Source organism: Enhydra lutris, unplaced genomic scaffold (assembly GCF_002288905.1).
Source record: "Enhydra lutris kenyoni isolate GAN:26980312 unplaced genomic scaffold, ASM228890v2 scaffoldscaffold62, whole genome shotgun sequence".
Taxonomy (NCBI): Eukaryota; Metazoa; Chordata; class Mammalia; order Carnivora; family Mustelidae; genus Enhydra; species Enhydra lutris.
In genome coordinates, this window is record NW_019154146.1 from 2,219,156 (window position 1) to 2,244,737 (window position 25,582).

Sequence of the window (25,582 nt, forward strand, 5' to 3'; positions counted from 1 at the left end):
AACTCCTACTTCAGTGGGTGAGGCAGACGGATGGCCTTGCCCCACCAACGCTGGCCTGCAGCCCCCGGAAAGTGGAGACTCACCCTGAGACCCCAGAGCAGTGACAGACCCGATCGCCCCTCTGGAGCGCAGACATGCAGGCCCCACGCTCACCAGACTGGATGGGCCGCCGGCAGCCCCAGCAGGTTCACTGTGGGTGTGCGGAGAGCGCGGTATGCACACACCATCCCCAGGGCTGCTGCCCGTGTCCGAGCCTGGCCAGCAGCGGTTCCTCCGTGTGAACACGCGTGTGAGCGCAGACACGGTCATACGTGAACAATCATCTAGCACAAAGCCCCCTTTCCTCACCGCAGGAGAGACACGTGATGCTGCTTCTCTGCAGTCGACACAGTCTGACCCCCTCTGGGGCCTGAATCCCCACCTCCAGGGCCCCGTCTCTCTCTGCCCTTCGACGGTCGCGCACCCCAGTGGTGGTCTCGGGTGTTTTCTGCCTCCCTGCTTCCGTCCAGGTCCGCTCGGGCCCTGATCTTCTTGGGCATTTGGCTCCTCCTCCTAAAAAAGGTCCCGTGATATTTAATCCTACAAAATACATGAAGGACCGTGACCGCGGAGCTACCACCCAGCGGACACAGACGTTAGTGTGCATCACCCCGTGGCGGGGGCACCTCTAACCCTCAGCTGGGCTTTGAGGCTCCCCCCACCTCCCCACTCTGCTCCCCCTTCACCTGCCTCCATCTCTCCCTCACCTCCCCACTCTGCTCCCCCCCACCTCTTCCCCTACTGCCCCCCCCTTCCTCCCTCACCTCTCCCTTCCCTCCACTCACTGCTTCTCCTCCTGCTCCCTGCTCAGCTCTGCTTTCAGCACTGGGAGACCAGACTTTGGGCCCCATATGGGGAAGACACGTGCATTTCCTGGTGCTCCTTCTGTCCATGGACCACGTGGCCATGCAGGCTGGCGAGAGCAGACCTGTGGCCGGGCCCGCCGTGGCCATGATCGCTGTCACCTTGTCACCTTGCTCCTCCTAGAGGACTTCCTCTCCCTTAGCTCAGACCAAGGAAGAACATGGCAATTACGAAGACCTCCGTGGACAGCTTCCCTCTTACCCACGAGGAAGACAACGTCTTCCGCGATGAGATGAGGGTGTAACTGTTGGCTCGGCCATCCCGCTCCAGAAAGGGGCGCAGGCTGGGCGGCCCCAGTGCCTCTAAGCCCACGGGGGTTCTGCCCGGTTCCCTCCCGCAAGCAGGCTTTGCCCCGCAGGCAAGCGTCGCGGCCACACCCAGCCTCACAGGAACATCTTCCCCTCCCTTAAAATGAGCACTTTCTCCTTAAAACCTACGGGCAGCCAAAGCGGGGGGACGGGCGAGTGCCCCGTGCTGCCGCGTACAGGCCCCGACGGCGTGCCTTGCCCCGGGAAGGCTCCTCCGCTGGCTCTTCCCCACTCGGTCCTCACACCCGTGTCCACCCCCCAAGGCGGCCTCCTCCGGCCACAGACACAGTCTGTCCCTCTCCTCCCAGGGCACGCTTCCGAGTGGGTCCCAACCCGCTTGCCGTCGCTGTGCCTACCCCCCCACCCCCAGTGCTTTTCCCAGTCAGACAGAACCATCTGGTCCTATCGGGACCTGTAAGTCCGAAAGGCACAGAGTGAAAGAGATTTCAGAGGCTCCAGATGAACTTTTATTCAGTGGAAAAAACATTTCATGCTGCATCCGGTTTCTCAACGGCATTTTAGCAGGAAGATGGACACTTAGAAAAGGCACCAGGGCCAGTGGCAGCATGAGTAGCCCAGAGTCCCATTAGGCCACATCCTTCACCGCGTCCCGCACCTCACGAGAGGATAACTGAGTGGCCTTCTGGGTTCCATGGTGAAGGGAAATCCAAGTTTGCAGACCAGCCTCAGAGCCGAATTTCCCGGTCTGCCCGTGGCCTGGACCTGCGGAGCGGGGAGAAGGCCAGGCTCCCAGCCCCCGGGAGCTGCTCCCCCATGAAATGAGGCTCTAACCAGAACACCAGCCTGTCTCTTGTGACGGGCTTGTCTCCCCCGCTGGGGTTGGAGAGCGCCAGAAACTGGGCCGTGCTCAGTCGGTTTGTCCGACTCCGTGTTTCCCACACTGCTTCGGTGAAATGGCAGCGGACCGGAGTCTCACGAGGGTTTCATGATCAAAGCAGCTTGGGAAAGATGGCTTGTTTCTCGGAGCTAGAAAGAGAAGAAACACGTTCAGCTGCGTTTCATCCAACTTGAATATTTTGACTCTGGATCTCCTACCCCTGCAACACACACACGCACACGCACACGCACACGCACACACGCACACTCTCTCGGCTATAATACCTCTTAATGTCGTTGAACATAGTTTGAAAACGTGCGGTAAACGGCGACGACTGACCTTCTCCATCGCCACCCAGATCTGCAATTCCGTGCACTCCTCCGGCCACAGCGGGACCAGCACTGACCGGGACCGTTCAGCTGCTGGCGTTGCTTGTGTTCACGCCCCTTCGGACACAATTTTGGAGCTGCCGCCCCAGCCTGTTAGCTGTGTCAGGACCAGACGCCAGCCAGACATGACGGTTGGCTTCAGATTCGGAAACAAGGTCATGGGGGACGAGGTGTCTCCTTCGCTCCTTGACTCTTCCCACTTTCAAGTCTGGAGAAGGAGGCGGGTGAGCGAGCAGGACGGCCTCCCCGCCTCCCTCCTTCCCGCCCACTTCCGCTCTGGTCAGACCAGCCTCACGGAAAATACGGTACAAAAGTTTATTTATTGATTGATCAAAATCTCTCCAACACCACAGAATTTCCACTGAATAAGTGATGTATGCCCCCTTAGATGATGAAACAGGCATGAGGAGCCCTAACATTGTCGGAGAAACAAGTCAAATGGCCTGAACTCGGAATTTCTGATGAGCACGTTGTCTAGGGCTTTGGAAGACGTGACGTCTCCCCCAAGAAGCTTTGACTTTATTACTTTTTTCCCTCTAGGTTGTAAGGGAACATGCCCCATCATCAGTTCTGATTTTCTCAAAAACGATCTTATTTTCTGTCCTCAAAAGCTCAGAAAAATGTCGAATATGCCCTTTCTGTGTATGTTGCAAACTGTGAGGCACAATCTTCAATCCCTGTTTTTGCAGAATGAGTCTCTAAGATGTCAGATTTTTCTTAACTATTTTTCTTGCAAGTTACCACGTGTTTGAGTGAACCTCTGGCCACTGGGGCTACAGGGCAGTTGCTGGTGGCCGTCACAGGTGTCTGGTCAAAGCTCCTTGAGCTTCTCAGGCCAGTAGGAACCCTGCCGGTCACATTAACGCCAGCGTCTCATGTCTTTTTTGCACGTTCAAATTCATCTAACTATAGAAAACTTGATGTTTGCTTTCTCTAGAGAACGTTCCTGTTTTAGTCTGAGAGGATCCACTGTACCTCCAAGTCCAGAGCAGGGCGGCCCTCAGGAGTAGCGGCGGTCGGAGCCGCCGACACTTGGAACAGGTCTCTACGAGGACGAAGTAGGCAGGTGACGTCTGGACAGACGGAACGTACAGGGAGGCGGGTCTGTTTTAGCAGGGTTAGCCGAGATGCAAGCATCTGGTGAGACTGCCTGGTGTGTGGGAAAGGCACAGACCCAACGGCGGGCCGTGGGACGTGGAGTCTTTTATGGGAAAGCTCCCCTACAGGGCACCCCCCCGCCCACCCACTAACGTGGTCCTGATCCTTGATTTCTAGAAAAGGACACCGTACTTCATGGCAGAGGACAGAGCTCCGGGGTCTGCCGGGAAGCCGCTGGTGTTTCGCGTTGACAACAGCACCCCAGAAGTGGTGCAGAGCGTCCTGCTGGAGCGGGGGTGGGACAAGTTCGAGCAGGGAGGGCAGGACGTGGAAGGCTGGAACCTGTATTGGAGGACCTCCTCCTTCCGCATGGCCGAGCACGCCAACATCAAACCCTGGCAACATCTCAACCACCACCCGGGCACCACCAGGCTCACCAGGAAGGACCACCTGGCCAAACACCTGAGGCACATGAAGAAGACGTACGGCGCGGCTGTGGACGAGTTCATCCCCTTGACGTTCGTGATGCCCAACGACTACAGCAAGTTCGTGGCCGAGTACTTCAGGGAGAAGCACGGGGCGGGCGGCGCGCGGAGCTGCTGGATCTGCAAGCCGGCGGAGCGCTCCCGCGGGAGGGGCATCCTCGTCTTCAGAGACATCAAAGACTTAGTCTTCGACGACACCTACGTCGTGCAGAAATACATCTGCAACCCTCTGCTCGTGGGCAGGTACAAATGCGACCTCCGCATCTACGTGTGCGTCACCGGCTTTCAGCCTCTGACCATTTACATCTACCAGGAGGGGTTTGCGCGGTTCGCCACGGAGAAGTTTGACCTCGGGAACCTGCGGAACAGCCACGCGCATCTGACCAACAGCAGCATCAATAAGTGCGGCGCCTCCTACGAGAAGGTCAAGGAAGTGGTCGGCCACGGCTGCAAGTGGACCCTCAGCAGGTTCTTCTCCTACCTTCGCAGCTGGGACGTGGACGACCTGCTCCTGTGGCAGAAGATCAACCACGTGGTGATTCTCACGGTGCTCGCCATCGCGCCCTCGGTCCCCGTCGCAGCCAACTGCTTCGAGCTCTTTGGCTTTGATATTTTGGTCGACGACAACTTGAAACCATGGCTACTGGAGGTCAACTTCAGCCCCGCCCTGTCCATAGACTGCTCGGCGGACGCATCCGTGAAGAGGAAACTTATCCATGACACCATCGAGCTGATTTACTTACGCGGTCCAAGAAACGAGAGAGCAGAATGGCGTGAAGGTGCCAAGGGGAGACGCAGCGTCTCCCTCGCCAAGCTGCACGCGGGCAGACTCAACAAGCCTGGCAGCACGCGCTCCTCTGAGGCCCTATTACAGCGGACGGGTAGAACTTTGGAGGATGAATCTGCCGTGAAAAAAGACCTAAAAATATGCCCTGAAAATAAACATGCGTCCCAGCCGAGGGAAATGGTGAGCGGGAGGAAGGATCTACTTCTGTCCACAAAAGAACCCCCCAGAACCAAGCCAAAGCTAACGGGTAGACACTCGACCTATCATAAGACGCTCCTTCCATTCATGTCGCTCATTCAGTCATGCGTGGGCAAGACCAGTGTCTCCCCGTGCGTCCCCTTGGACAGCAGCAAGGTGCCGGGTCTCCAAGCAGGGAATTTCGTGCTCATTTTTCCTTTCAATGAAGCGACTTATGGAGCCTCTAGGAATGGATTAAATGTCAGAAGAATAATCCAAGAGCTCCGGAAGCTCATGAATAAGCAGCATCCCCATGTGGTGGACATGGAAGCAAAAAGAAGGTGATGGGCTCTGAAGGAAACCAGGGATCCCTCCACCGGGGACGGGGACGGCAATGACTCAGCCCTAGACCTCTGTGCTCAGCACATCGACCACCTCCCTGGGGCCCCCGATGGGGGTGTGTATGTAAGTAGAAGTTCTCTGCAAAGTCAGACACATGTGGGCGGGGATTAAATTATGTGATATGACTGGTTTATTTGGTCTGGTTTCTTGGGAGAATACAAGCCTGCCTCTTGCACTTGGAAATGCGTCACCTCAATTACACTACACACTTGTGTAAACACGGACACAAGATTATTACCATATTTTTTAAGGACTCTTATGTGAAAACAGTACCATAAAAGGGTCAAGCCTTAACTTGTTTTTTAACACACCATTTTTTGTTCAAAATTGTTTTTGTCAACTTAATGATGAAACAGTCGTCTGGGGTGAGGCCAATTGCTGAAAACCTCCCCCCAAAATACCCAAACAACTCTGTCATTCCTCAGTCCCGGGCCCTAACTAGACACTGTGCCACGTAGCTTCCCACTGAGGACACCCATCGACCATACCCAGAAGGTGGCCGCCTCTTGGTTGGTCCCTTAGCTGAGAGATCATTCTGCGACCGCAGAACCTTCCAGACGCACCATGTTACCACTCCCGCCTCATAAGAAAGCAGTGACGAGTCCTAAGACACAAAGTCTCCAGCATTGACTTGAAAACATTATGCTGAGTGAAGAAAATCCAGACACCAGAGGCCACATGTCGTAGCATTTCCTCTACAGGGAACGCCGTGGGTCGGCAAACCCACAGACGCAGAACACAGACCAGTGTTGGCAGGGCCCAGAGGGGTGGGCAGGGGAGCGACTGCGAGTGCGTAGGGGGTTTCCTTTTGGAAGACAAGAATGTTCTGGAGATGGTTGTGCAACACTGTGAGTGCCGAGTGTCACTCATGGTAGGTTTCACGTTAAGCTTATGTTACCACAATCAAAGGTTAGAGCAGAACGAGTTAAGTCAGGCGGGCTGGAACTAGAGACCGGGGACGCGGGACACGGTGGGTGACAGAACGCGGGAGGTACCAGCATACGATTACCATTACGAGCTGGGATCGCACCTGCGGCGCCCCTCCGTGGCTAATGAAATTCGAGCGCTTGATCTCAGTGGTTCAGAAAAAAGGGGGAGAGAGAATTCAGCATTCTTGACACGGGGCCCACATGCCCATTGTGTCCCTGGCCCAGTGTCTGGCGTGAGAGCACTTACTTGCTCCCAGCCTCATTCCAGGAAGGGCTGAAGGGAATGAGTGGGAATATGAGTGAACCACGATTGTTCGGATTTTTTGTATGAGTATTTGGAAAAGAACAGGTTCTTTCTACAAGTGCTGAGGTGTGCTCCAAGACCAGACCAGGAGGCTGGCATCACTGGAAAACCTCCATGTCTTCAAATACTCTCCCTTCACCGCGAGCCAGGTGTTACGACCCCGCCAGGAGGATGAACGCTGCAGAGAGGCATGAAGCGTGTGCTGTTAAGGAAAGATGGTTTTACTGGAGCATTTGAAGTTTTACGGCAAGAGCCTTGGGCCACCTGTCGGGAAAAACATGCCAAAACTTGTCCCGGGTCTGGAAACGTGCACCATCCGCAGACGGCATGGTTCCGGGGGTAGACTTGCCTGGCATCTTCTGGTGCCGAGGGAAGTGTCTCAGGAGGGAGTGTTCTTGTTCCTGAGAGCCCTGGGATGACGTGAGCCGAGCAGAGAAGGACAGTTATCATGTGGGGTCACTCATGTGCAGAACATAAGGAACAGCGTGGAGGACCACAGGGGACGGAGGGGAGACGGAGAGGAAGAAGTCAGAGAGGGAGACAACCCATGAGAGGCTCCTAATCATAGGGAACAGACTGAGGGGGGCTGGGAGGGAGGGGTGAGGGATGGGGCAGCTGGGGGTGTGCGCTCAGGAGGCACACGATGAGCATGCGGTGTTCCATAAACCGATGAATCACTGAACATCACATCTGAAGCTGATGCCGCGCCATATGCCGGCTAATTGAATTAAAATAAAAAAATGAAAGATTGTACTAAAAATAAAATCCATGGGGCACATCCCGTGGAGAAAGTCGCCCAGAGAGGAGACAGGTTTGGGGCGACGGGTCCATGCAGGACTGCAAGTGACAAGGTTCCGTGACGTCCAGGCGTGCGTGAGCCCGTGGCAGGCTGAGGGGTGTTTCAGCCGTCCTGTGTGTCGTCCAGTCCCGGGCTGTCATGAGGGGACGGTGGGCTCTGGGCGGAGATCCGCTGCCGGGAGCACAGCACCCAGCATCCTGCCACCGCACACACGGCACCATCAGCAGAAACCTTGCCACCGAGGGACAGGGACGCCACAGAGCTTCTCACTAGAGGCAGGTGACCACCAAGCGAGGGACAGAACTAAGGACATTTTTAGCTTCCTTAAATTCGCCCCACTTCATCAGAAACTTTCGCACGGAGAGAACACTGTTGGGTGGTATCCACGGGAGGCAGCGATGTCCCCAGAGACGTCTGCACCCTAATCCCGGGGCCTGTGTGGTGGTCATCTCATGCAGCAAAGGGCTGGTAACGGGAGCAGAGTCAGGGAGACGTGACGATTCTGCGTCACTGGCTCTGGGGGCAGAGGAAGGGCACCGTGGCCCAGGACAGGCGGGCGGTAGCAGCTGGCGGAAGGGAGGGAGCGGGTCCTCCTTGAGAGCCCCCAGCTGGGATGCGGCCCTGCCAGCCCACCTCAGAATCCCAACTTCCAAACTAGAAGCCACTGTGGGTAGAGATTTGTTTCGGCAACAGGAGACTAAAGGCTGAATTCTAAATAAGAAAACACAGACTAACACAACACGGGCTAGCGCGGTTGTTTAATGGAAGCATAAAAAACAAGGTCAGTTCACATAGCGTACGTAGGAGGCAGTCGGCTTGGCTCCCCGCAGACTCCCGGTCTCTCCGGCTCAGGGTTAGCGCTGGCTGATCGGCAGCCTGCATACCTATGAGAGGGTGCACATCCCCGCGGCACAGGTGTGGGTCCCCGTGGCACAGGTGTGGGTCCCCGCAGCACAGGTGTGGGTCCCTGCGGCACAGGTGTGTGTCCCTGAGGCATAGGTGTGGGTCACCAAGGCACAGGTGTGGGTCCCTACTGTACAGCATGCACGGAGCTCAGGGCCACAGATAGGACGGGAGGGACAGACATATCCCCTTCCTCCACAAACCTGGCATTTTGGGAAACATTCTAGTGGATAAAGGGACTGTTTAAGGTCCAGCAGCACAACAAAATCTATTTGGGAAAAGCCGTAAACATCCACAACCTTAAGAAAAAACATCAGTTGAGGCTCTGAGCAGAGGTACCAGCAGCCGGTGCGCTCCACCCGGATCCCAAGCTCTGAGCACCCCTGCTCTCCGGACTCTGTCTTCAAACTCTGCTGCCCTCGGGGCGCCCGGGAGGCTCAGTCAGTGAAGCATCTGACTTCGGCTCAGGTGATGATTTTGGGGTCTGGGATTGAGCCCTCCTCAGGCTCCCCACTCAGCAGAGTCTGCTTTTCCCACTCCCTCCGCCCCTCCCCCTGCCTGTGCTCACTCTTTCTTTCTCAAATAAATAAACAAAATTTTTAAAAGACAAAATGAATGTAGTGACAATTCTGGGAAGGCATGAAAATTAACTACGGACGAGTGAGAAACTAATCCAGGCTGAAGGATTGGTCCAAGGTGTGAGCGTGTGAAATGGTCGTTAAGCATCGGGTTTTATCTTTTGCGTGGGGTGTTTATTCTAAAGCACCAGCCGCACTGAACCTTACAAAGGAAAGTTTAGTTATTTAAGGACGTCTAATCTAATTAGCACCAATCTTCAAATGCTCAGGAAAAGTCATTTCAAAGCTACATTGGATAAACTGGGCATTAAACAGTGCTAATTGTGACTGTGGCAGTCCTCCTTCAAAGTGCTTCTGATTTTACAGAACCAACGATAATCAGACATACGAGGACCGTGTCCTGTTACGGACCTGCTCACTTACACCAGAACTAACTTCTGAAACCTCCAGGCCCTCTCCTCACCGTTGCGGGGAGGGCGTCAAAGATGTGGGAGACCTGATGTCTGCCCGAACTTGCTCCAGGCCCCTTGGGAGGGACACAGGTAAGTAGGTGGTGGGAACGCAGCTGGGGACAAGCCTGGGACAAGGGGGCCAGAGGACTGGGGGGACCTGCCCGACTGCCGGGAGCGGGATCCGTGGGGAGCTTTCTAGAGCAGAGGCGGCCGCACAAGCCTGGGAAGGACAACAGAGGGGGCTTGGGTGAGACAGGGCTGGTCCTCGGGAAGGGCCTGTCCCTGAGGTGTGCTGGGAGAGGGCACTGGTGGGTGGGAGGGCAGAGGCAGACAGGGCAGGTGGGCGGGAGTGTGCCGGAGCTAGAGCGTCACGCTCTGAACCCAGACCTTTCCTGTCCCGCGCCAAGCCTTGAGGAGGCGCGAGGAACGGGACTGGGGCGCGATCCAGCGGCTGGCAGGTGCGGCTCAGGGCGCGTGGTCCTGAGTGTGTCCCGACGGCCAGCGCGCCCCAAGCCCCGCGTGAGTCATCCGGCTCTGATTCCGGATCGCCGAGCGAGACCGCTCCAGAGCTGGCAGGGACACGTCAGGCACCACCGGCCAGGCCCGTCGTCTGGGGCCTGAACGCGGTTCACCGACAAACACGAACGTTAGTTCCCGCTCCCCGTCCCTGCACAGAAGCTCCGTTCTCTTCGTCCCGCACCCCAGCCCGCCGTCCTGTTTACTGCAGTGGAAGTTCTCGGGATAAGCCGATTCAAAATAAAACAATCGGCACGTTCTTTTCTTTCTCTCTTTCTTTCTCTTTTTTAGCCAAAGCAAAGGCAGCTTTTCTGTAACAGATTAGTTTCACTTGTTAACTGACCAGTGACCGGGCCGTGGTCCTCGGGAAGGAAAAGGCCTCCGTCCGGGGCAGCATCCCGGGGAATGCCTCTGCCCTCCTCCAGAGCTGAGAGCACGCTGTCCCTGGGTCACTTCAGACAGCGTCACCGGCGTCCTGGCGGCTTCCGTAACACGGCACGGGTGACACTGGTTGACGCGGTTATGCTACTGACACAGGACGGCTCACGTCCGGCAGAGCAGAGCACGAGAGCTCATCGAAAACACAACACAAACCCACATCTCGTGACAAGATGGTTCCAGAAGGGTTTCCTCCCCGGGGACTGGGGGAGTCTCCGCGTGAGGACAAGGCCCGCTCACTGCCGTCGCGCTGTTAGTGTCTAGGCAGCCTGCAAACGGCACGATGAGGAGGTCACCGGTCACTGTTGTGACCTTGAGAGGAGAAGATCCTGAGCCTCCCAAGGGGACCACTGCCAGGCAGGGACGGGCCCCGAGACCCACCATGCTGAGCTGGGCCAGGCTCCCGTGGGGGCTACAACTCTCTTCCTACCCGACCCGGCAAGGTCAGGGGTTAGAGGTCCTAGAGGGCAATGGTAGGGCTGGGGCTTGTGGAAGGAGGGGAGTCGGTGTCTGCTAATCAGGGGGCCTGATGGGGCTGCTCTGCTGACCTCCCCCATCCTGTCACAGGGCAGTGCTGGCTCGTGACAGGCGGAGAGCCGGAGGCCCTGCTAGGGCTCCTGTGACGTGCTCTCTGGTGAGTCCCCTGTCCTCCAGCTGGTGCCGATCGAACCAAGGAAGCCTGGGGTCTGCGGAGTCACAAATCCTGCATGACTTGGGGTGTCCTAAAGTTTTGTGTGTTCTCTGCCATTTGGGGCAGTGAATATACTATTAGTTTCTGTGTCTGTTTCAGCAAAAAAAAAAAAAAAGTAATTGGGAAATCACACGTAACGTTGGGTTTTGAGGGACGCCCAATGCCTTCTGGCCAGAAGGATGTTCCCAGGCTCGTACCTGATCCTCACAGTCCCGGAGGCGGACCGGGTTTCCTGGGAGCCCGTGCAGTACACGGTCCTGACGGTGCCATCGGGGTATTCCCGCTGCGTGAACCCGGCCGTTTGGATTTCCCTCTGCCCATTGCTGAACACGATGGTCCTGTCGCCGTTCCTGGGAGGGGAGAGCGAGCTGGTGAGGGAGCCAGCACGGTGGTGGGGACCGGAGTGTGGGAGAAGGACAGGGCGGTGCACCTGCTCCCGCACTCCTGGGCTGGAAGCTTGACCTGCGGGGAGAGGGGAGGGGCTGCAAGGGAGTGAGGGGACCACAAAGTACAACATTCCGGAGAAGTGGTACAGAGCTCACGCAGACTGCGCCATGGGGACACCTGGAAGTCCACCCCGACGTCCAGGAGGGCCTGTGGGGCCGCGGGCGGCTGGCTGGCTGGCACAGCTTCACGCCTCTCCCCTGCACACACAGGGCGTTGGAAGGTAGCGGGCTCTGGGAGCACCTCCTCGGGGTGTCTCCTGCAGCTGCTCCCGTGGGCCTGCTCACACCCAGGCTCCCATCAACACGAGCCGACTGGGCGTTCGCCGAAGGCCTCAAGTACTTTCAGGTTGCAGCGCGAGCCTGACCACGGTCAGCGAGGAGCACGCAAGTCAGTGTTAAGATTCACGTGGGAACCAGATCATGGTCATAGACAACACCGCAGGGTCAGTGACAGCATCTTCTATCATCCCGTTGACACAGACACCTACTCTTTTACCAAAGTTAACCTGAGGAAACGGTTGCCGCACGCACCTGTCATCCTGTCCTCGTACTGACCTTTCCACAGTGACGACTGTCCCGTCCGGAAACACAGTCTCCTCACGGCCGCCGCTCAGACGTCTCACGGTCCCGTCCGGATGCACGATTTCCTTCGAGCCATCAGGGTGGTATTTTTCTGTGGAATACACGTCTTAGAAATGCAGCCCCTGCTCTCCGTGCTGTGTCTCTTGCGGCTCCCACGTGTCCCCCAGTGACCCACACCACAGAGCACTGGTATTCAAGACGCAGTTTTGTGTCCTGCTCCATCATTTCTTATGTGTAGTCGAGTGTCTTGCTCAGACCGAGCTCCCGCGTCTCCGTAGAAGACAAAATTTATGTTCTTCCAACTTTGCGCAAATCATCCCCTTGGCTGAAATGTTCTTTTCCTTCCGTGTGCTCTCCAGGTCCTTCGAGATGGAAGGTCATTTGTCCATGCCGCACCAGGCGACCTTGGGCTTCTGAATGCCTCTGACCTTCACTCTTACTGTTTTCACAGTGACCTGAGGCGTCAGACCAGATAACGTGGGGAAGACCCAGGCCTCCCTCCACGCGAGCCTCCAGAGGCAACACTGACTTTCAACCTTGTGCAAGAGACAAACCCTGAGGGGCTCCCAGCGGGTTCAGTCGGTAGAGCGTGCAACTCTGGATCCCAGGGGTGTGAGTTTGAGCCCCACGCCAGGAGTGGAGCTTACTTAAAATAAACAGAACCTTTAAACGCAACGAGGCTCTCTGTCCAATGCCGAGACCCTGCTCTATCCCATGTTCCTACAGGACCAAAGGCAGGTTATAATGCACACCCGTGGTATGAATCACTATTCGCATGTGATTGTCAACAAAAGAAAAGCTATTAGACTTGATCGATTAGTTTCTGTTTTCTTTCTGAAAATATGCATGTGCTTTTGTTTGAACTGTTCGCAGTTGCTAGTAGACAAGAGGAAACACCAAACAGACAGGAGAAAAACAAATCTTACAACTGAGGGAAAATTCCACCCATTGAAATATTTTTTAGCAAAAAACTGTGAAAGCTTGTTTTTCTGTGGTATATTGAGGGAATGCCTAGAAGGACCTGGGGGGGGGGGGCTCTTCTTTGGAACGATTCTCCGGAGCCCCACGGACCCCACGGAGCTCACGGACCCCTGGTGCCACTCTGAGCCCAAGCCTGCTGGTCTGCATGAATCCTACAAGAACATGCGCGTGACACACAATGGCACACATCAAATGGCAGGAGTGGAAAATGAGGTCTTTGACCGCTCTCCTAAAATGTCCGTCCCAGGGAGCAGGTCTGAGGGTGCAGACGCACCTCCCAGGGCAGTGACGGGACTTGGAGTTTCTATGGAGAGAATGAAGCGGTGCACACGTGACCTCTTCGTGGACCAGCTGAGACTCGGGGGCTCCGAGGCTTGGGGACAGCGAGGAAACACAGGTCTACAAAGCGCCTCTCTCTCCAGGTGACCCGACCCCACATTGATGAGTCACTGACACAGTGTGTGGGAACTAGCACATGTCGTGCTCTATTGTCAAGAACTGGCGGAAGGTCACCGAAGGAGGCAACCGCTCTCATGTCCACCTCTGCACGCACTTGCCAAGTCAGAGCCCAAAGGACAGGCTGTGAGGGTCCATCTGGGCATCGGCTGGAAAGAGCCTGCGTTGGGACCCCTCGTGCCCCTGATGACGGTCTGTTTAGCAATGACCTTGACTCTCGGCGTGCGGCAGGTCAGACCCTCTGAGAGCACCGCCACCGCCAAGTGTGATGCCCGATAAAACAGCACTGGAGACCCGTGTCGATGCGCTCACACCCACGACAGAGGCCTGACCTTGCAGGGGCAACCGAGAAGCAGACGGAGTGCACTAGAGCCGTCCCACTGTCCGGGCTGCCCTCGCGGGGGCTCCACAGGGACTCAGAGCTCATCCCTGCTTCCAGACGACATGCTCACGTCATGCCCCCCAGACAGGGACGAGGCAGGAAACATGCATGGCAAGACAAGGGCTCCAGGGAAAGTGTCCCGTTCCGAGCCCTGCAGGAGTCTGGGGAGAGGGGACACCCCAGTCCCGGGAGCAAACCCAGAGGAGCCCGGGCTGGCAGCGCCTCTGGCAGAAGCAAACCCAGATCTCTCCCAGTTGACAGACCCCGACAGGGACCCGGGACGCACCACACCACCCCCCGCCCCCGCGCAAGCCCGCAGCTGGGGCCACGGAAGTGGGGAGGGAGTGTCCTGCGGGGGTGGCACCAGCACGGGCTGGCCGCCAACGCCCCGAGTATGACGTTGAAAACCAGAGAAGTGATATTAGCACGAGTGACGGGCCGGCCCTGTTCTGCCGAGGAGACTGGGAGGTGATGGTGAACAGCTCGCCCAGGAAGCAGCAAACCCAAGGAAACGTGGTGTGATGAGCGACGGGGAGTGGAGGGAGCAGCTGAGCCCCACACTCGTGACTGGAGGGACAGGGACGGTGCAGGAGGGTCGTGCTGCGGTGGATGCCAGCTGAGGGCGTTGCTGAACTCGGACAGGTGCCGACGCGGCCGAGGGCACCCCAGTCCACCACGCCACAAAGTGCTTCTAGACTCGCTACGCCCACGAGTGAGCTGCGTGGAACGTGCTTGTAGGAGGGCATCGTGCCGTCTTCTAAGCTCGCCTTTCCCCAGGCCTCCTGAGACTACGGGCGCCCTGCCTTTCAGAAGACGCGAGTCACTCACCCTGAGGCACACACCGTCCCCAGCACCGTGATGTGGTCCCATCTGCAGCCGCCCTGTCGCAATGGACGATGAGACACAGCGTCCCCCGTGAGCAGCAAGAAAGAAGACAATTCACCCGCAAAGGAAGACATCAGGGGTGCCAGGCCTTCCCACCGATGCGACAGGAGACGCAGGAAATCCTCCCCGCTCTGAGAATGATTGCTTGTTGTGCTTTTGCTCAAAATTCTCCAGCGAGGGCCCTCCATGCAGAAGCCCGGGTCCCGCACACCCCGGCGCCCCCTGCTGCCACCTCCCCTCCGCTGCGTGACCCCAACTGCTCCCCTGCCACGCTGGCCTCCGTGACTTTCCTCAGACATTTCCCTTGCTCCTCTCTCTCGAATGCTCCTCCCTGGTAAGCACGTAGCTCTCTCCCTCTCACGTCATCCTGCCTCTCCCGACAGATCACTTCCTCAGGGAGGGCCTCCCCGATCGCCCTACAGAGAGAGGACCAGAAATACCAGACCCCGTCTCCATTGTCCACCTTCTTCCTTTTCTCTGTAGCTTTTAATACGTGTTGATTTTTATTTACTTATTTTTACTTCTTTGTTTTCTGTCGCCCTCCCCGAAAACTTCACGGGTCGGGGACATCTTACAGTTTCGTTTACTGCATCCCGTCTGAAACCAGCACCGGCCCAGGGTAGGCACGTGGAATTGTCCCTCGCAATAATGATCACGCGTGAGCAAAGGTGCCATCAAGGACGGTTTCAGACGGAGCACAGCGAGCCGTGGTGCCATCGGCAGACCGTGCTCGGAGCCGTACCTGCGCCAGAAGGTGTACAAAGGCGCGGGGACCCGGCAAGTGCGGTAAGCGGGGAAAACCCAAAGCCAACCTCCTCCGTACGAACTGTGACAATCGCGATGAATTAAAAAAGAAAACAATGAGGGAGATTGAAAATGCTGTCAGGAGTGTGGGGGAGGGCGTGAGAGGCGGCGCGGGGATCCCGGCCGCTCCCAGAGGACGGCAGAGCGACGGGCAAGCTGGTGAAGCACCCCCTCCGCTTAAATAAAATTGTCTCGGGTTGTGTGTTTTCCGTTCGTGTGTTGCTGATAAGAACACACCTTCACACACAGCTTTGAAAATAGCAGAAGGAAACGAATGGGGAGGGGAAGACCAGGCAATCGCCGCCTGCCAGAGGCCCCGCGCGGGACCACGCGCGATGCCAGACCTAAGTGTGGGCGTCGCTGCCAACGAGCAGGACGGAGAAGCGTTCCAGACAGACTGCGATAAATCCACGGTCGGCAAGACAGATTTCCACCACACTCTCATTATTTAGGAGCTTGTGCTGATTTTAACATTAGTAAGAACATAGCGTATTTAAAGACGCATTTTTTTGTTTTTATTTACATTCCAGTTAGTTAATACACAGTGTAATATTAGTGTCCGGCATACAATACAGGGACTCGTCACTTCCGTGCGTCACCGGTGCTCCTCACAGGTGCCCCCCTTCATCCCCATCCCCCGTCTCCCATCCCCACCCTCCTCCCCTCTGTAACCATCAGTGTGTTCTCTGTAGTTAAGGGTCTGTTTCTTGGTTTGTCTCTTTTTCTTTTCCTTTTCTCATTTGTTTTGTTTCTTAAATTTCACGTATGTGAAATCATATGGCATCTGTCTTTCTCTGACTTTCTCTCTTGGCATAATACCTTCTAGATCCATCCATGACATGGCAAATGGCGATATTTCATTCCCTTTTATGGCTGAGATTCCATCATATGTAAATACGCCACGTCCCTCTTATCCATTCATCTGTCAGTGGACCCTTGGGCTGCGAACACAGTTTGGCTATTGTAAATTATGTTGCTATAAACATAGGGTGCCTGTATTGCTGTGAATGACTCTTTTCACATTTTTTTGGCTAAATACCCAGTAGTGCAATTGCTGGGTCGTAGGGTAGCTCTATTTTTAACTTTTCGAGGAAACTCCACACTGTTTCCCGGAGTGGCTGCACCAACTTGCATTCCCACCAACAGTGTAGGAGGCTCCCCTTTCTCTGCAACCTCGCCAGGACCTGTTGTTTCTTGTGTTTTTACTTTAGTCATTCAGAAGGTGTGAGGTGGTAGCTCACACTGGTTCTGACTTCATTGCCCTGATGATGAGTGATATTGGGCATCTTTTCTGGTGTCTGTTGGCCATTTGTATGTCTTCTTTGGCAAAATGTCTATTCATGTCTTCTGCCCATTTTTTAACTGGATTATTCATTTCTTGAATGTTCAGTTTTATCACTTCTTCATATATTTTGGATACTAGCCTTTATCAAATATGTCATTTGTAAATATCTTCTCCTGTTCTGTTAGTGGCCTTTTAGTTTCACCGATCGCTTCCTTTGCTGCGCAGAAGCTGTTTATTTTGGTGAAGTCCCAGTAGTTTATTCTTGCTTTTCTTTCCCTTGCCTCAGGAGACAGATCTAGGAGGAAGTTGCTGTGGCCAGTCCCGGAGAGGTTACTTCTTGTGTTCTGCTCTAGGACTCTGATGGTTTCCTGTCTCACATGTAAGTCTTTCAGCTATTTTGAATTTATCTCTGTGTATAGTGCAAGGAAATGGCCCGGTTTCGTTCTTCTGCATGGGACTGTCCAGCTCTCCCAACACCCTTTGTCGACGAGACCGTCTTTTCCCACTGGACATTCCTCTTAGCTTTGATGAACATTGATCGACCACAGTGTTGTGGGTTTATTTCCAGATTTTCTACTCTTGAAAACACAACTTTTAAAAACCTTAATCTAAAGGCAATTATAGATGTAGACATGCTCTCAAGCACATATTAGACATTTGGGGAGAATGACTATATTCTGGGCCTTAAAGGAAGACAAAAGTTATCAAAGAAAGGGTAATAATATAAGCTATGGTTTGACACAACTTAGCTGAATTAAAATAAAAGCAAAAGGAGACCTAAAACTCACCGTACACTCGGAAATTATTTCAAGACACTTTCAAACGTAATTCATGAGCTACAAACTACAGGAAAATAATCAATCAATCAATCAATAATCAAACTACCGGAAATAATAAGAGACACTTAGAACTGCATTAGAAAAATAAATGCTAACACAATTTGAGGGATATAATGAAAAAGGCGCTCAGAGGGAATTTATAGCCTGGAATGTTTATATTAGGAAACAAACACCAGAAACGGAGGAGAACTTATGCCTCCCTTAAGGATCATTTTTAAGATATTTATTTTAAGAGAGAGAGAGTTCAAGTGGGAGGGGCAGAGGGGGAGAGCATCTGAAGCAAATTCCACACTGAGCGCGGAGCCCTACGTGGGGCTCGATCTCACAACCCTGAGATCGCGACCTGAACCAAAACCAAGAGTCAGACACTTAATGGGCTGTGCCACCCAGGCGCCCCACTACCTGAAGGATTTAAGAAGAAAATGAAGTCAAACAAAACACATAATAAATATAAAGGCTGAATTTGTGAAAGAGATAAAACAAAGCTGTAGTACAACACATCAACAAAGTCAGAAATCAGCAATTTGAGATAAATAATAACCACAAAGACCTCTGTAAAATTGGTCAAGGGGAAAGCTTTAGGAAGGGGAGAGAAGCCACAGCCACAGCTGAAGCAGACGCGAGCATGCACGTAACACGCTGAGTCCGATCGTGCGTGACTTCTGGGATCCTGAGGGACAGCGTTTCACCCGGGGCTCTGGAGTCAGACTGCGCAGGAAGCCAGTGCGTGAGTGTGGACAGGCCGCGCGCTCACTGCTCTTAGCTCCCTCACCGCTAAGATGAGGACAGTGAAGGCACCTATGTCGCTGGATTCTTTGAAGTTTCTGTGTGTAGATGGAGAGCAGCTAGAAGCCCACCAGCCACGTAATGACCAACACGTAACTCAGAGCTAGTCTTACGGTTCTTAGTACTAAATCATTAGGGCTATGGCTTTCATTTGCTGGAAACTTCGAGGGACCTTTCTCACTCCCCAACAACTAGACCTCAGCTGTGAGACACACTGGAAAATGTACCAAACGTCCAGGGACCACCTCCCAAAATGAACAAAAGGAGAAACGAGCAGATGATGGCGGCAAGCCTGGAGAAGCAGGGAAAGGTGGGGGTGGGCCGGGGAGGCCCCGAGTTCTGTAGGTGAGAAAGAAGTTGATGTAGAAGGACATGGGCTGGGAGTTCCAGAAGAAGAAAGGAGAATGCGGAGGAATGGCAATATCCCCAAAGGTCACGGCTATGAACCTTCTAGAGTGGACGAGGAAACATAAATCCGTAGGTATAAGAAGGAGAACGAATTCCAAGCAGAATAAATAGAAATCCTAGGGATATGTTATGGGTGGAACTGCATTCCTGCAAAGTTCCTGTGTGCATGTCCTAACCCTCACGGCCTCAGAATGCGGCCTCACCCGGAAAGAGCGTCTTTGCAGTCATAGTGAGTTAGGATGGGGTCCTACTAGAGTCGGGTGGGCCCTGATCGCACAGGGCTGGAACGCGCACAGACACACAAAGGTGAAGGGGGCCTGGAGGTGCGCAGCTTTCCCTCCAGGGGCCAGGAAACAGGATGAGATCCACAGGCACACGCACACATGCGGGCAGAGAGAATGCTAAACCAAACACGGCAGAAAGTTAAAAATTGGTGAATCTGGGTAAAGGGCACACAGAAGTTCTCTGTATATCCTGGAAGTTTGAAATTACATTAAAATAAATGATAATCATTTTAATTCAGAGCAAAGAAAAAATAATGGATCATACCGGCATAGCTAAAGTCTGCGTTAAAGGACAGACCCCGAACGCGACGCCCTCAGTGAGAGAGTGTGTCTTGCCTCCAGCTCACGCAGGAGCAGGGCACTGAACATGCGGATGCTGAAGAGAAGCAGGACCCGTGCAGACCGTGTGTCCGAGTGTGGTGCACACACCTGTCACCGACAGGCAGAAGTTAAACAACAGACTTGAAACAGACGGGGAAGGGATAGACTGACGGCTGGTATCACACCGGCAGGACAGAGGGGGTTGTCACGCCCTTGGGGCGTGGTGACCCACTGCCGTACCACCCCCCACAAAACAGGATGCTCCTTTGGCCCTGGAGGCTGCCCTGCCCGCCGCTGGGGGTTTGCAGGAAGCACCCACCATGCTTGACACAGCCAACCTGGGTGGGTTAGTTCCACTTCCTTCAGAGAGAAAGGACAAGCACCTGGGCATGATAAAAGGAGACTCCGTCATCTGCATGCTGGTGGGTTAGCAGGATGGCTAATGTCGAAAGTGGTTTTGACTCTGTGGGTTACAGACTTGGAGAACTCGGACCCCACCCCTCACGTGGGGAGGTCTTGATTTTGTAAAATTTCAGCTTGCTTGGTTTGAAAAGCGAGGACGGCACCCACCATCCCAAACGAATCCATCGAGAGCTGCAACACTGTAGCCCCTGACGGGTAGGAAACGCGCTTGTGGTTTGAAGACCTGAGAGCAAAGCTCCAGCCGTCGGAATGAGAGCAAGAGCCCCACCTCCTGTGCAGGAGCAGGGAAGCTGATCTCTGAGCAGAGACAGCTGGTGGCTGTTCGCAAACTTGACCCTCGTCCTGGCCACTGCTGGGGGCGCTGGAATTTCACCCTCTTTCCAGACGGGCTGGCGGGCCAAAGGCTATTTCGTAACCATTTGCAGGGTCAGGAAATGTAGCAATGCCGCGAAGGAAATGTAGCAATGCCGCGTAGGATATGTGCCGCCAGCATGTGATTCATTTTCAAATTGGCCCCAGATCAGGAAGTGACATTTTTTACCCCGTACAGAGAGGCCGGATTTAACCATTCCTGCTGCTGGAAGCCATGCAGGAAACAACACAAAAACACAAAACCCAAAGGGCAGAGCACTTTTCGCAAATGCAGACGGCCAGGCAGAGAGCATCGGAGGCGGGGAGCAGAGACAAGGCTGCAAGGAGTTTTTCACACGGGGCACTGGAGTTGGCAGATCTCATCGGTATTTGGATAAATGTGCAAACTCACTTAGATTGTAAGCCCTCGGCCACCGCAGAGGCTGGAAGAGGTTAGCACTTGGGGTGCAGGCCTGGCGGCGAGGAAGGGGCTCTGGCAGGAGCTGAGCCTAGGACGGGAGCAGCGGGGACCCTGGAAGAAGCTCAGGATTAACTGGGTCAGGGACAAGAGTGACCCCGAAGAGTTCCAGTCTTGTTCCAACAAGATCTGAGCATTGTCACCCTCGCCTCCGTGAGGAGGACCTAGAAATTAACATCAGGCACAAATTCCGTGGCCGGTGTCCACACAGGTGCCACGTGATACGTTTACACAGCGCATCCCGAGGCAGAGAATCCGTCCACGTCCACATAAACCTTTTGCTGAACTTGTAAAGACCCAAGTAAAAAAAAATCAGCCACAAAACCTCGTTATTGAGATACTATATATTTTCCCAACAAGAAGCCTAAGGAACATATTTATAGTCGGTCCATGAAAAAAGCGTTGTGTGCTGACTTACGTTTGCGAAACAGTGAGCGCTCCTGCCTCCCGTCCCTTCCCACGGAGCCCCACGCACACACGATAACAAAGGATGAATGAGGACAGAAAGGAAAGGCTTAGCTTCCCCAAGTCCAGCGTTTTCCTAATCCGTTTGCTGGAACCCTTGCGTTGTGGCTGGCGGTGTCTGCAAGCGTTCTGAGCATAGTGTGGGAAATCTCAGTTTCCAGGGTCAGAGCTCCCCAGCCAGCGGCTAGGCCCGGGATCGGGGGGCGGGGGCGGGAACCCAGGCAGGCAGCACCCGCCGCACTGGCCAGCACCATCAAGGCTACCACACTGCCAGTGGCGCCCCGGGCCCCGGAGCCAGTATGGGTGTCCACCCCCGTCTCAGCTCTCACAGCACCGCCTACAGGCCCCGGGTCCCTGACCAGTCCTTGGGTCGGGGCTTTCCCATGTGACGTCCATGATGAAACCCAGACAAGATGTCAGGCTGCCTGGGGTCACTCAGCGAGCCGTCAAAGGTTCACTGGCTACGGCCCCCAGGTCAACACCCTTGAAATGACCTCCTACTCACGGGACCCCTGTTGGGTTGACTTTACATCCCCCATCAGCGTCACTCCGGCGAAGACAGCTGCGACAGCCTGACAGGTACATTCTGGCATGAAGGTTTTCGGTTTGTTCTACAATGACGGTTAGACTTCTTACAGTAGAAGAAGAAGAAAACCAAAGAGTGAAATCCAGACCAAATACTCATTTTCTCAGGGCTCCTGGGTGGTTCAGGAAGCTCAGCGGCTGCCTTCAGCTCAGGTCATGATCTCAGGGCCCTGGGTTCGAGTTCCGCCTCGGGCTCCTTGCTCAGGGGGAGTCTGCTTCTCCCTTTGCCTCTGCCCCTCCCCTCGCCAGTGCCCCCTCTCTCTGTCAAATAAATAAATAAATAAATAAAATCTTTAAAAAAATAAGCTTAAAAAATACTCATTTTCTAGAACAGTCTTTCAACTACTTTATAAGTAAGACTTGTATAAAACCTATACCCACTGTATAGTTAGACTAAATGACTGCATTTACTGATCACAACATGTTAAAACAAAACAAAACAAGCCACCTTACGTCCTTCTGTGCGGCGAGCGTCTCTGGGGCTAATCTCTCGTGGAGAAGAGCTGCCTCCACCCTCTGTGTGCACAGCCTGCAGCCTAGAAGGCTTGCGGGGGGGCAGCCCCAGCGAAGGCCAGCTTGGTGAGAAGGAGCCCCCAGCCGGGTCGTCCGGCACCGGCGGCTCTGGGAGGCCCTCAGCCCGTCACAGGGAGGCGGCCGGCTCCCTGCAGGAGGCCAGCCCGAGGACACAGGCTTTTGGAACACTGGACGGTCGGCCCGGGGTCAGGGCTCGGTCCGTTTCAACCAGGAGGGAAGCAACTTGGGAAAGGGAATGACACGTCCTCTTTCACACGCAGTGGTGGTGGCCACGGTGGACAAGGGAGACACCAGGAATACAACCTACTTTAATGGGCACTCTCTTAAAATTCACACTCAGATTCTGGTGGGGGTCGGGGGGACAGTGGTGACCCTGAGGAGGACATTGTGAGAGCGTGTCCTCTCAGTGGGGAACTTGCCCACGAGGTGCCCCATTTAGAAAGCCGGTCCTCCCAGAGCATAAGTCATTCGTGTGAGAGAAGAGGGACTCAGCACAATGAGAGATAAAATTAAACGGTTTGAAGCCAATTCACAAAACCAAGAACCTCAGATTTTAACCAGAACACGGAATTCTTAGAACTTGAGAGAGGACAGCTTCGGAGAGAAAGCCGCTGGAAAGCTGAGCGGCGCGCTTCTGGCCTCCTGCTCATCGTGCCCCTTTCCGGGCAGACAGCGAGCGTACAAAGCGAGGACGGACTCTGCCGGCATCTCCTCGGGCATCTGGAGCATTTGCAGCCCACACCCCAGCACTGGGTCCCGGGCTACGTGATGCGATCAGAAACGAGACTTGGGTCCTCACTCGGTTCCCCAAGCCCCGAGGTACCCGGACGGTCACTGCTGGAGAACTGGCATACCAGGCTCCGTCGTCCGGTAAAGCGAACGTTGCACGAGAAGCGCCGACGGCCGCCCGCGCTCAGCGGGCCCAAGAGCCCGCGCCACTCACCTGTCTGCTTGGGGAACCGCACGATGGCCAGACCACTCGGATGGGTCGTGCGCGTGGTACAAGCGTCTGCGAAACCGTAAACCTGGAACCAGAAACACCCGCGTCGGGAGGCTGCTCGTGTTAACATCTTGAACCTGGCTTTGACCTAGTGAAGCACTTCCTGCCCCGTCCACGGGAAGGTCCTGGGGCTTGCCACGAGTCTCAGAGGTCACCTCCTGTGGGGCGGCCCTGCCCTTCACCCGGGCGGCCTCGCGGTCCTGGGGAGACCTGCTGCTAACCCGGGCCCCGCAACTTCCTGACGGGCGCAGAGAGCGCGAGCCAGGAGCCCCACGACCACAGCCGCCCAGCTCGGACCCAGCGCCCGCCAGGCGCTCCAGAGAACACGGATAGGCCCCCACGGCGTTCAGACACCCACGGACCCTGCCTCTGGGACCGGTCACCAGATTGTGATATTTCAAATCGGTGTGACGCCTTTGGGTTCCAGCCAAGTGGAGAGGGAGGGCAGGAAAGAGCAGCCGCGGACGAGGACAGTTATGGGGAAGGAAGTGCTGCTCTCGGCGCAGCTGAGCGCCCCGAACCGTATGGGCGGGAGGAGACCCTAAACAGAAGAAGGGCAAGGAAACAAAAACCCATTTCATGCTAATGTTTTCAAAGTGAGACTTGGAAGGCAGACATTTCACTCAACTCCTAGTTCGGGGGGCCCGGCCCCGGTCACCTCATGCGGGTCACCTGCAAGGACAACAGCCCCACAGTCAGGAAAGGAGGCGCAGTGCGCTCGTGGGGAACGTGTCCGATGGAGGGGAACCATCGCACGCCCCGTGCTGAGAGCCGAGGGCCTGGCCTGCCCTCTTGTTCCAGAGGCTTTCCTCCCATGTGCAGAATTTGTCCAAAAGTGAGACACGGGGAAAGTGCTGATTTCTCTGTCATTAGAGTAATTTTAGGTGCAACCCCAGGCCCAGGGCTCAGTTTTCCCTCAAGACCAAAGAGCCAGCAGTGGAGAAAAACACGGCCCACTCAGGCAGCAGGTGCCCCACCATGACACGCTTCTGCTCGCGGCCGGCACCGCGCCGGGACTGTGCCAGGACCGAGATGGGGAAGCTTTCCTTCCAAGGACGGCAGTGGGGCTCTAGCTAAGAGACAACTTTGGGAGACTCCGGGTTCCGAATTTAAAGTGTTGAAGTAGGCGATGAGTTCAGTGTCACGTATGACTCAACCGCACGGGGACATAAACAGAGTCACCGTGTACCTGGGTCTTCTAGGCTCTCCGTGTTGGCGCTGCCTGGCGGACAAACGGGCGTGGGGTTACCTCGGGCCAGTGACAGGGCGCACGGCTGGGATGCCACGGCTGCGACTGCACCAGGATTCTAACGGCCGCCCTCGCAAGTGGTCAGATTTGGCCGGGGTGGAATTTCGGAGCAGGGAGCAGACGCCTCTCATTACAACCGTTAATACGGGAACGGAAACCGGAGATGGGCGCTGCGGTCGTTCAGAACTCCCCGGGCCCTGAACCTCCACATTTTCATCCCAAAACTTGGTGAAAAAAACAAAACAAAACAAACATAAACAAACAACAATGTCGATTATTCTAAAAAGACTTTTTTAAAGAAACGAGTAAGTTTGCAAAGAATGCAGTTTGGCGACGTCTCTGTGGCACGAGCCTGTCATCGGTCTGCCACAGCGTCCCTTTCTCTCCAGGCTTTACTTACAACGAGCCTTTGTAAGTCAGCCAAGTTTTCGGAATCACGGTAAGTCCCGAGTTGTCCGGGTTGCTGCCTCTCCGGCACTCTTGCCTGTAAATCCTCCACACTTTTCGGACTCTATCCCCCCCACAGCCACACGACAGCGTAACACCACATGGACATGCACGGTGTCCCAGGGTCACAGACGTATCGGGGCTCCCCAGCGTCGAGGGAGCCGCCGTCTACCCTCGCACCTGCTCACCGTCACACCTGTATCGTCTGACTTCACCCGCCCCGCGGAGTCTCGCCGCTCCGTTTCGCTCTCCCACCTCAGCATGAGGGACAATTTGGGCAGATAGTTCCTGGTGGGAGGGCAGGCGGCGCAGCGCGGCCTGCGCCCGCTAGATGGCAGCAGCACCCACCCCTCCCCACCCCGCAGCCGGCCGTGACCCTCCCAAGTGCAGACGCTGCAAATGGGCCGGGAGCAAAACCGTCCCCGGCCGAGAGTCACTAACCTACACAATAGCTATTTCCAGGTTCTTCAGGCGCAGAAACAGGGCTTGGTGTGCTTAGTTCATCTGCTCCTGTGCGGGCACAGGGTCACTGGGAGGCCACTAAGTCCCGATCCCTGCGGCCCACGCTTCCTGCCTGCCCACACTGGTGGCGGC

At 55.2% G+C, this 25,582-nt stretch overlaps 2 protein-coding genes across 3 annotated transcripts; one reads left to right on the plus strand and one right to left on the minus strand.

Moving 5' to 3' along the window:
- Positions 1–214: 214 nt before the first annotated feature.
- LOC111158662 (tubulin tyrosine ligase like 2) lies at positions 215–7,204 on the plus strand. Its single transcript, XM_022520855.1, has 3 exons — positions 215–289; positions 2,408–2,569; positions 3,714–7,204. Exons 1-3 carry the CDS (start codon positions 215–217, stop codon positions 5,328–5,330), a joined length of 1,854 nt encoding a protein of 617 aa, XP_022376563.1. The 3' UTR covers positions 5,331–7,204.
- A 1,708-nt stretch (positions 7,205–8,912) lies between these two features.
- Positions 8,913–24,759, minus strand: LOC111158676 (t-complex 10). 2 transcript variants are annotated; one of them, XR_002641369.1, is made up of 4 exons: positions 24,482–24,759; positions 23,236–23,317; positions 11,195–11,347; positions 8,913–10,575 (listed from the first exon to the last, which is right to left on the minus strand). XR_002641369.1 is itself a non-coding variant. In XM_022520874.1 (4 exons), exons 1-4 carry the CDS (start codon positions 23,360–23,362, stop codon positions 10,560–10,562), a joined length of 414 nt encoding a protein of 137 aa, XP_022376582.1. In that variant the 5' UTR covers positions 23,363–23,433; the 3' UTR covers positions 8,913–10,559. The 2 variants fall into 2 exon arrangements, 1 of the variants encoding a protein (XP_022376582.1); XM_022520874.1 differs by lacking the exon at positions 24,482–24,759 and adding an exon at positions 11,999–12,116 and having other exon boundaries at positions 23,236–23,433.
- Positions 24,760–25,582: the final 823 nt, after the last annotated feature.

What these genes read in the sequence shown, in the direction of transcription:
- LOC111158662 (XM_022520855.1), top strand. Translation starts at nt 215, where the DNA reads ATGCACACACCATCCCCAGGGCTGCTGCCCGTGTCCGAGCCTGGCCAG. An exon ending in TCCTCCGTGTGAACACGCGT is followed by an intron (nt 290 to 2,407) that starts GTGAGCGCAGAC and finishes ATCGCCACCCAG; the next exon opens with ATCTGCAATTCCGTGCACTC. An exon ending in GACGCCAGCCAGACATGACG is followed by an intron (nt 2,570 to 3,713) that starts GTTGGCTTCAGA and finishes CTTGATTTCTAG; the next exon opens with AAAAGGACACCGTACTTCAT.
- LOC111158676 (XM_022520874.1), bottom strand. Translation starts at nt 23,362, where the DNA reads ATGTTAACACGAGCAGCCTCCCGACGCGGGTGTTTCTGGTTCCAGGTT. An exon ending in GCGGTTCCCCAAGCAGACAG is followed by an intron (nt 12,117 to 23,235) that starts GTGAGTGGCGCG and finishes TGTATTCCACAG; the next exon opens with AAAAATACCACCCTGATGGC. An exon ending in ACAGTCGTCACTGTGGAAAG is followed by an intron (nt 11,348 to 11,998) that starts GTCAGTACGAGG and finishes CTCCCCTCCCAG; the next exon opens with GAACGGCGACAGGACCATCG.